Source organism: Pongo pygmaeus, chromosome 16 (genome assembly GCF_028885625.2).
Source record: "Pongo pygmaeus isolate AG05252 chromosome 16, NHGRI_mPonPyg2-v2.0_pri, whole genome shotgun sequence".
Lineage (NCBI taxonomy): Eukaryota > Metazoa > Chordata > Mammalia > Primates > Hominidae > Pongo > Pongo pygmaeus.
In genome coordinates, this window is record NC_072389.2 from 89869441 (window position 1) to 89879732 (window position 10292).

Here is a 10292-nt window from a genome sequence, read left to right on the forward strand (position 1 = left end):
GCAAAAGCTACAGGCCAAGTGCTAGAGCCAAGCCAATTCCTTACAGATGTAGGTGTGTGTGTGTGTGTGTGTGTGTGCATGCACATGTGCACACACATTACAAGTGGAGAATGAAGGTAAGGTATCCTAGGATAAGGTCTCCTAGCAGACTTGCACTTTTGGCTCATAGTATTAGACTCTATTGGTGGTAGCAGAGAAAGTAGAGGAAAGGACTCATATAGCTTCTGGCAGCTGCTTAGTTAAAATAAGGTGAAATGGGCTAGAGACAGGCAGGCTTCCTCTGACACGTTTAGATCATATTCCAAGTATTTATCACAGTAGCCTAAACTAGCCTGTTGACACGAAGAGCTCTTCAAATATCTGTAGGTAGCAGGGTTAGGAAATTCCTGTGACAGGTTTTGATTTCTGCCATTTTTCAAAGTACACAGGATGCAGAGCATGGATAGTGATATAATATTGATTGGTAACAGGCCCACTGGCTCCCCACTCAATTTGAAAGTTTAAGAACTGGAGTAACTGTGCATAGAAGAGCTTATACCAAGAGGCCCATTTTATCACATGGAAAATCACAAGGTTCCCTGTTTCAAATGTCTAATCCAAATTTTAAAAACATGTTCTAGTCCTATGCTAGTTTAGATGCAAGAGAGTTCAGGATGCTATGGGTAAATTTCTTAGGTTAAGAGGTTGCTAGAGAAAAAATGATGTTTGAAAAATGTTTTGGCCAGGAGCAGTGGCTCACACCTGTAATCCCAGCACTTTGGGAGGCCAAGGCGGGCGGACTGCCTGAGCTCAGGAGTTCAAGACCAGCCTGGGCAACACAGTGAAACCCTGTCTCTACTAAAAATACAAAAATTAGCCAGGCTTGGTGGTGCACGCCTGTAATCCCAGCTACTCAGGAGGCTAAGGCAGGAGAATCGCTTGAACCCAGGAGGCCAAGGTTGCAGTGAGCCGAGATTGCGCCACTGCACACCAGCTTGGGTAACAGAGTGAGACTCCGTCTAAAAAAAAAAAAAAGAATCTTAGGGCAAATTTTAGAAAAGAGATAGTTTAGAGAATATAATTTTAGAAATGGCTTGTCACTTTGGTAGTCATTTAATACTAGAAAATAGCAAAATCATAGGACTACGAATAAAATTAGTATGAAATGTTCTATAAATAATCAATCTATAGAATTACTGAAACTTTATTATGTCAAATTTAATTTTCAGGCATAAGTATGAATTTCTGCACAACAGAACAACTCCAGATATAAGAATAACAGTTCCACCAAAGAAGATTGGCATTCTATTAGACTATGAAAATTCAAAGTTGTCATTTTTCAATGTGGACCTTTCTCAGCATCTATATACATTTAGTTGTCAGCTTCACGAATTTGTGCATCCCTGTTTTTCTTTGGAAAAGCCTGGGTGTCTAAAGGTACATAATGGCATTTCAATGCCAAAACATGTCACTTTCTATTAGAACATTCTGATGTCCAGTTTCCTGTCTTCCATGCCTACCCCTCTTGCAGCCACTCACGCCTTAGCTGGCTGAACCTGGCATTTAAGCACCATGTGCCCAGCACGATTTATGGCTCATGCTATTATCTGACAGACTGGTGTGCTGGCGCTCATTTCACCCAACCTGGATTCTAGTCCTGTGTGCTGCTACCTGTGTGCTGCTAGGATAGTCACTACCAGGCCCAGCTGTAAAATAAAGGCTCAGACTAAACGAACTCAAAAGTCTTTAAAGCTGTCAAACTGTATTTGTGTATATGCAAAATATCTTGAGTTTCCAAGACCTAGAGAGCTTGGGAGAGGAGGAGGGTAGTCTTAATGGCTCCAGCAGCACCAGTACACCCATGCATTTCATGAGTCAGCCAAGAATACACTTGAGAAGGCAAGAGGCTGTCTGTAGAGAACCAGGGAAGCTGTGTGCCCTTCTCAATGTCTTCTACCCTCGTTTTCCCAATAGTAAGCAGCACTGTGGTGAGGTCCCTTCCACTGTGTACTCTATATAATACCCTGTTCCACTCCTACACAGTATGCACCACTCTCTAATTTTGAAATTACCTCTATAATGCCTAATTCCATGAACGGAGGGACAGTGCCTGTTTTGTTCATTGCTAGATCACCAAGGGCTAACACCTAACAGCTGTCACCAAGTATTTGTTGAATAAATTAGTATCTTCTTCAGCCACTGCTCTTTGGCCTCTTACTGCTCTCCATGTGAAGGATGGCAGGGCCCTTTCAAAACTATAGCAAAGGACCTACAGCCAAGAAATGGGAAAAAACCTAGAATGGAGGCAGCGTGAAAGAACAGACGGGCATCTGTGGCATATTAGCAAATGCGCGACAATTTTTTTTAAAGAAATTAACAGCCCACCAAAGGGCAAAGCTGAGCATGGGAAGGAAGACTGGTCTCTAGCTAGGCAGCTTTCAGGCATCCTGCCTCACTGCCCCCAGGCCATTCTGTGGGCTCAATGCCCAACTCCACCAGCTACATTCCTGGTTCTCCCGTTCAAGTTTCCAGTTGCCACTTAAGCTCTGCACACATAGCATTTTCAAAGCTTGTGAGTGAAGCTGCAGAATAATTCCGTTTGTGAAGCAATTACAATTCAGTATCATGTCCCACAGATGCCTCTAAACCCAGATATGCCCTAATCTCATCATTTAAGGTTTTGTGTTTAAAAAAAAAAGTCCACTTTTATGTTTTCTGGCGAAACCCCATCTCTACTAAAAATACAAAAAATTAGCCGGGCATGGTGGTGGGCGCCTGTAATCCCAGCTACTCAGGAGGCTGAGGCAGGAGAATTGTTTGAACCCGGGGGGCAGAGGCTGCAGTGAGCCGAGATTGTGCCACTGCACTCCAGCCTTGGCAACAAGAGCGAAACTCTGTCTCAAAAACAAACAAACAAAAAACCTCTGATGTTTTCCAGCACATGCAAAGTCTGACAAACTGAAAGACTCTCATCTCCTACTAAACTCTGCCTACTGGTATAAATGGCAGCTCAGGTTCCTGAATTAACAATTCACACTGACAATTTAATAACTCGTTATACACACACACACCTATCCTGCCAAGCTTGACTGTCTACTCTGAAGCAAGGGACAGCAGATGTAACCACAGAAATAGTTTCAGTTATAAACAATTAAAAGATACATATTATGTATATTTAAAAATGTTCTCGGCTGGGCGCGGTGGCTCACGCCTGTAATCCCAGCACTTTGGGAGGCCGAGGCGGGTGGATCACAAGGTCAGGAGATCGAGACCATCCTGGCTAATACGGTGAAACCCCATCTCTACTAAAAATACAAAAAATTAGCTGGGCCTGGTGGCGGGCGCCTGTAGTCCCAGCTACTTGGGAGGCTGAGGCAGGAGAATGGCGTGAACCTGGGAGGTGGAGCTTGCAGTGAGCCGCGATGCCTCACAGATCAAGACTCCATCTCAAAAAAAAAAAAAAAAAAAAAAAGTTCTCAGCTACTGAAACAGAAACTACCAAGTAAAAAACAGGATATCACAGAGAAGGCAAGTTTGAATTCAGGGTTCTAATAGGTTTTATGGAATACTACACATGTTAATATGAACACGGATAAATGGATTAAAAACTCAACACCTATAAAGTTTTAATTAAATTTTTATTTGACCAAGAAAAAACTGTCTAGAATTGTCTGACATTTAAAATCCACTTAAAGCAGATTAGCAACTTCAAGCATCACAATTATTCAGCATAAAGAGCCTTTGTTGAAACATCTTTCTCATTTATTTAGAAGAAAAACATCTAGAACAGAACCAAGCAAAACTTTTGTATTTTTGTAAAAAATCTCAATTCCTGAAACTACTATAAACAATCTACTGAAACTGTATTCAGCAAGGGACAGATTTACCTCAAGGCCATGTTCACCTGCAACCTGCTGATAAGTCTGTTAAAAAACAAAGCAAAAAAAGAGTTTTTAAAAATTAGACCACTGTAGCCACAATCCCTAACATTGGACAGTTAAAACAAAAGATATCTAAATCTGTTCTTTTCTTAGCTTTACCTGTATCACTTTATAACTCCTGAGAAAGTCATTCACATGAGCTGTGGCCTCCCCACCTTAACAAAGGGGAAAAAGAATATGTAAAACCACCACAGAATCTTGGTGTAAACTAACATGGGTTTAGTAATTCAGAGTATTCAGAATTTAAGGCACCCTTACAAGTCAGAAGTGGAAAGTTGGTTTGAGACTTGCAATCTAAAATGACACTGATTTCTGATAAAATTAAATGACTTTTATTTAGAAAAGTGTGTTTAATAAATTACTTCCTGCTGGTTCAAATGACACACAATCACTTGTATACCTCCAATAAGATATTTCGGAAGTGTATAAGTGGTCAAAAGTAAAAAGCAGAGCAAATGCATGGGCAGTGGGGCCTTTTTCTTAATACTTCTCATCCTCCAAAATCTGTTAAAATCATCATCTTCCACAAGTCACACACTGGAAGCTGTCCACAGCACAATTCACTGTGATGTGGCATTCTATAAATAAGACTATATTGGTCTTGATGCAAGGAGGTTCAGCTACCAGACTGCACTATAAGAAAAGTCCTCTCCTCAACTTACCAAGACAACTTCTCCAATTTCTAGTCACCTTCCTATCAATTAGTAGAGCAAGATTCTCACATGTTCATTATGTCTTTCTCCAGTTTTCTCATCTATAAGTGTACTACTCCTATTTTCTATAGAAAGACAATGGAAAGTGTATAATTGCTGTTGGTAGATAAGTAGGTCTTGAATTTATTTTGCAAACAAGACCTGTTCTATCTACCTTTTCATTTAGGAGGCTAAAAGCAGAGTCAGCTTGATTTCAAGGACTCTATTTTCTTAGTCTCCAGAAGAACATAACCAAATCCAGCTTTAAAACACTGTCCTTTAAAATGTCAAGATACTCAAATAAAGATCATTTATAACTTCAAGCTATAAGAGATTAACTCTGTACATATATGCTTGTTTCACTGTAACCAATGGTTAATTAATCTAAATGCAAGAGAGAAGTTTGTTATTTGGAAAGAAGACCCCAGCTGGTCAGCATCTTTTCTGTCATCAGGAAGTCCCCTGGAAGGAGTATGACTATGACCTGGGCACAACAACTGCCCCTAAGTTAGTACTTATTTTAGAGTTGCTACTGAACAGGTGGTGGTTCTTGTCAAGTATATCATGTCTGACTACTTTACTGCTTGTTTGCTGCTATTACCAGTTCCAGAAAAAAAAAAAAAATTAAGCCCAACTCACTAATTGATTGCTTTTTCATTTTCCCAGACTGTGACAGAATCATGGTTTTTAGCTCTATTTTCACCTTACTCAAATACTGGAGGAATTAAACTATCATTTATTTGAAATGTTACAAATTAGCCTGCAGCTGATTCAAACAACATGTAGTCACTCAAACACAGCCAATAAAAATGTTTTGGTAGTATGAACTTGGATTCTAATCTTGCTGTCTCTCCTACTCTCATTCCTAAGTCTAAATGTTAGGTCTCTTGCTTGAAAGGAATTTAAGAGATGCCCTTAAATTCAAACAGACTGGATCACAGAAAGGAATATAATCCATTCACTGGGAAAGTACACAGCCAACAAAACTGAGATTTCCCAACTATGCACTGTAACAATCCAGAAACACAGTTTTAGAGATGGCTTTACTGGGTATATACATTGCTCTTGGTAGACCCATCTATTATTCTGCCACCCAGAAAGATTCTTACCCTCCTACTTCCTTCCAAACATTCATTTAATTTAAAGGTGACAGGGACAGGGAGAGGGAAGGAAAAAACAAGCAGCACTATCCAAAAGTAAGAACAGTACTCTGGAGAAAGGTAAAAGATACTCAACACTGTTTTTTGTACCATTTAGAATTTATAAATCAGCCACAGAGTCCTAGGCACCCAGAATGGACCTCCCCTTCCTTGTCTACCTAATGCCTGTATAGCTCCAAAATCACCTCTTGGAAACACTGCCTTATTCCTCCCCCTCCCAGGAAAGGTTAAGTGCCAGACTCACCTCTTTTAGATTACTTAAGTGGCTATACTGCAATCATTGACTTGTGTCTGCTCCACTTGACTATAAGCAAATTGAAGGCAGGGTTTGTGCCTTCATAATCTCTGAATGATCTGAAGATTGAAATAACTGCTTTGTGCTTTCAGGGAGCTCATATACCTGCAAAGAGAAAAGAGACATCAAATTATCTTCCAAATCAAAGGAAAAGCCTCTTTATTAGAAAGCAAAGCAGCTTTCAAATTTGTGTGTGCTTCGGGATTAGAAGGAAACATTAAAAATATGAACCTGCCGGGCATGGTGGCTCACGCCTGTAATCCCAACACTTTGGGAGGCCAAGACGGGCAGATCACCTGAGGTCAGGAGTTCGAGACCAGCCTAGCCAACATGATGAAACCCCCGTCTCTACTAAAAATACAAAAATTAGCCGGGCATGGTGGCGGGCGCGTGTAATCCCAGCTACTCAGGAGGCTGACGCAGGAGAATCACTTGAACCAGGGAGGCGGAGATTGTAGTGAGCCAAGATTGCGCCATAGCACTCCAGCCTTAGCAACAAGAGTGAAAACTCCGTCTCAAAAAAAAAAAAACCACCCCAAAATATCAACCTTTCTTCTGTCCCAATATACTTTAAAGATCTGATACACAGTCCCATTAGTAACAGTGCTCCATGGTGACTTCTCATCTGGGAAGAGTGGGAGGGGCACAGGACAATCGGGATGGGAAAGATGTATGTGGTTTAGAATGCTCTTCCCATCACTGCAAGAGACTTTTGACACATTTAATATTTATTATAGTTAGACTATACGTAAGAGAGCCCAAAGACCTTCAAAATGTATATTTTAAATGTTCTGAATCATAAATTTGGTTCATATGCCCTGGAGGCTGGTGAGTGAAAGCTGCCCCCTTGACTACTGAGTAAGCTTAACTGTCAATCCTATATTTATAGCACAACATGAGTATTTGGCTTTCTGCTAGTTTCAGGATCTAAGACTTTACGGAATAAATTATATGCTATAAAGGTAATGTCAAATTAGGGACTTAGAAAGATCAAAGGTGATTCCTTTTCAAATGTCAAGTATCTTTAAAAGTCACTTTTAAAAGTGATACAAAGCAACAAAGTATTATAGCTCAGTACCTAACAACAGCCCCTCTCCCCCAAACAACTTTGGCCAAATTTATATATTATCTGTAGGGTGGAAATCAGATAAACAAACTCCTTGTTTGAAATTTCATCCTTTTCTTATAAAGTGATCGATGGCTAGAATTTTCAAACAGTGGGATCCTATGCTCCAGGGATCATTCTATGGTTCGTTATTGGAAACGTTTCTCTGAACGTGTAGAGCACCAATGAACATATAAAACTTTGACACACACAGGAACACACAAAAGAAACACATGTTCCCAGCCCTTCAAAGAACCTCAAGCCAACTTCCCAAAAAATAACCACATATAACTATCTACCAAGGATTCCTACATAAGGCATTTTAAACACCATTTACCTATTTATTATAAACTCAGCAGTGGGTATGTTTCTAAACAGTTATCCATTGAAAACTCATCTTAGTTCTGGAAGAGGGAGAAGAGGGAGATGGAATATAGAGGCTGTCACATGCTACTGGCTACTGGCAGGGGAAGGTGAGCAAGAGATGACTGGCCAAGAGAGTGAGAAGAGAAACTGCCTGTGGCTTGTCCATGTCCAAATCTACTAAATTGGTAGTCTTCTCTTCTTAGCCCTTGATTCTCTAGCAGCTGGTCTGAACCACTGTCTGAAACCACTAAAAAAAAAAAAAAAAAAAAAAAGCAATGAGATAAAAAGAATATAAAATGGCTGGGTGCAGTTTTGTAGAGATGGGGTTTTGCCCTGTTGCCCAGGCTGGTCTCAAACTCCTAAGCGCAAGCGATCCACCCACCTCGTCCTCCCAAAGTGCTGAGATTACAGGTGTGAACCACCACAGCTGGCTAAGTTTAAATCTCAAGTTATATATGTGTATTTTTGTAGAGAAGTATCCTAGCTGATTAATAAACTTTCCAAGCATAGAAAAATATCACAGGCCAGGCGCAGTGGCTGACGCCTGTAATTCCAACACTTCGGGAGGCCAAGGTGGGAGGATGGCTTGAGCTCAGGAGTTTGAGATCAGTCTGAGCAACACAGAGAGACCCCGTCTCTACAAAACAATTTTTTTTTTTAATTAGCCAGGGTGGTAGCACACACTTGTGGCCCCAGCTACTCAGGAGGCTGAGGTGGAGGAGCTCTTGAGCTCAGGAGGTCAAGGCTGCCAGTGAGCTGTGATTGCACTACTGCACTCCAGCCTGGGTGACAGTGAGGTCTTGTCTCAAAAAAACAAGAAAAGAATTAAAGATGGACATCTGTTTGTGTTCTCTGTGCCTGGAATTACACAGCTACTGGAAATAAAAGCTACTGTGCTTGTTGCATTTTTAAGGTGATACTTCTGCTTATGTCACAATCACAACAGCAATCATTCCTCTACATAATCTAAAACTTCTTTGAAACATCTGCATAAAGTAGTTCTTAAAAGCTGGTTTCTGTGGGGGCTTCTGAAAGCCCTTCTGGGGGTTAGTGAAGTCAAAACTATTTTCATATGAACAAAAGCTCTTTGGAGTCCTCAATAACTGTTAAGTGGCTCTTGAGACCAACAAGTTTGAAAATTGTTTATATAGGAGCCAGGCACGGTGGCTCACACCTGTAATACCAGCACTTTGGGAGGCCAAGGTGGGAGGATCACCTGAGGTCAGGAGTTCGAGATCAGCCTGGCCAACATGGTGAGACCCCTGTCTCTACTAAAAATACAAAACTTAGCAGCGCATGGTGGCACGGACCTGTAATCCCAGCTACTCGGAAGGCTGAGGCAGGAAAATCGCTTGAACCCAGGAAAGGGAGGCTATTCATGGCTTCCCCACAATGAACATCTGGTTGAATGAGCTCCTCAGTACTTCAGATACCCCCTATGTGATGTGAACAGTTTTTCAATATTTGCTAATGTATGGTTTTCTGGGCCTCAGGCTCACTTACTTTCTTCACAGGCTTGCCACTTTCCTACAACACATTTCCATTTCATAACATGAGAGAGATGACTGCAATAATGCACAAGACATTTAAGCCACACAAGCACCAAATGTAAGATTACTTAAAACAGCTGAGGTTTGACTGCAGTGCACTCTACAGAATCAGTTTTCTAGGGTGAGCACATAGCTTGTTCAGTGAACCCCAGGCCGCTCTGTGTAAATTTATGTAACAGGCAATGAAAGTTCCTTCTTCACATATTGTTACTACACATCTGTTCCTAAAAGGGAAATGACAGAAGCGACGTGACAGACTCGTCTCCATCTATAAACTATGGAAGATGTAGATGACTGACACAGTTCTAACTCCTAACACACACGGATTTTGCCTTTCATGGATTTATACTGTATGTAGACGTACATTACCACCCTTTTCACTCCTCCTTGCAACTCCTCGTCAACCTCGTAAAAAAAGACGAATTGTCTAGCAATGCAAAGAAACAGTATGGTGTAGAACAAATAATTCCGGGCTGAAAATGAAGAAATCGCGCTTTCACTCTCGGCTCTGTTATTAACAAGCTGTGTAACTTTCGGCCTATCTCCCCTCATCATGCTTCGGTTTAAGCTAAAAGGAGGGAGATGACCAAGCTTTGCTCTGCTTCTGACACCAAATGACTGCCAGCAGATTCAGGAAGCTTAAGAATTACCAACTTCGTGTGTGTGTTCTAAAATTAATGCAACAGGTGCTGCTGCCTCCAGCAGGCGTCACCGATTCAGAATGTCTGGGTTCTCGCAGGCCCTTGTGGGACACAGGACAGCACAACCTATGTTAAAACTGTAAACTTTAGTCTGGTGAGTGCATACTTCTCCCTTCTGCATTTATACTAACCTCAGCTCCGTGGGCTACCAAGCTCGTTCTTCAAATGAGGTGGAGAAATGTAAGCGCGATGAATGAGGCCCAGGTCGCTGGTGGCGCTGAACCCCCAAAAGATACACACCGCGACAGATGCAACGTCCCCTCACCTCTACTCCCGTTCCCAGCCGCATCCTCTGAAACCTGATACGCCTGCCTGCCTACCAGGACGCTACTGTCACTGGCTCTGCCGGGTGGCCAGAGACAGTACTTACTCCATGCGGCCGCCCCTCCAACGTCCCACCTTCCTAGTAAATCCACTCTCCTTCCGGCGGAAAAGCCCTTCTCGTTTCCTGCGCGTGAGAGGAAGTCCCGCCCCACGCACCAGCGTGATATTACTGGATGCGC

General features: G+C 41.8%; 1 protein-coding gene, 1 long non-coding RNA gene and 1 other non-coding gene across 5 annotated transcripts in view; 1 reads left to right on the top strand and 2 right to left on the bottom strand.

The window, feature by feature from the left end:
* Positions 1-3618, top strand: part of FSD2 (fibronectin type III and SPRY domain containing 2) — a 31616-nt gene extending 27998 nt beyond the window's left edge. The window contains exon 12 of the mRNA XM_054451755.1: positions 1209-3618. Within this exon, the coding sequence (XP_054307730.1) occupies positions 1209-1461 (253 nt within the window). The 3' untranslated portion in view covers positions 1462-3618. The remainder of the gene's footprint in view (positions 1-1208) is intronic.
* The window catches only part of LOC129014394 (uncharacterized), a 32079-nt gene extending 21795 nt beyond the window's left edge, over positions 1-10284 (bottom strand). The window contains exons 1-4 of one of the 3 annotated variants that reach the window (XR_008494210.2): positions 9921-10204; positions 6017-6172; positions 4020-4075; positions 3867-3902 (exon numbers count right to left, since the gene is read on the bottom strand). This is a non-coding gene — a long non-coding RNA (uncharacterized LOC129014394). Of the gene's footprint in view, positions 1-3598; positions 3903-4019; positions 4076-6016; positions 6173-9920 lie in introns of those variants that run through there. The other 2 variants (XR_008494208.2, XR_008494209.2) reach the window with 2 other exon arrangements.
* On the bottom strand, positions 4728-4854 carry LOC129014904 (small Cajal body-specific RNA 15). Its single transcript, XR_008494425.1, has one exon. It is a non-coding gene; the product is annotated as a small Cajal body-specific RNA 15 (non-coding RNA).
* Positions 10285-10292: the final 8 nt, after the last annotated feature.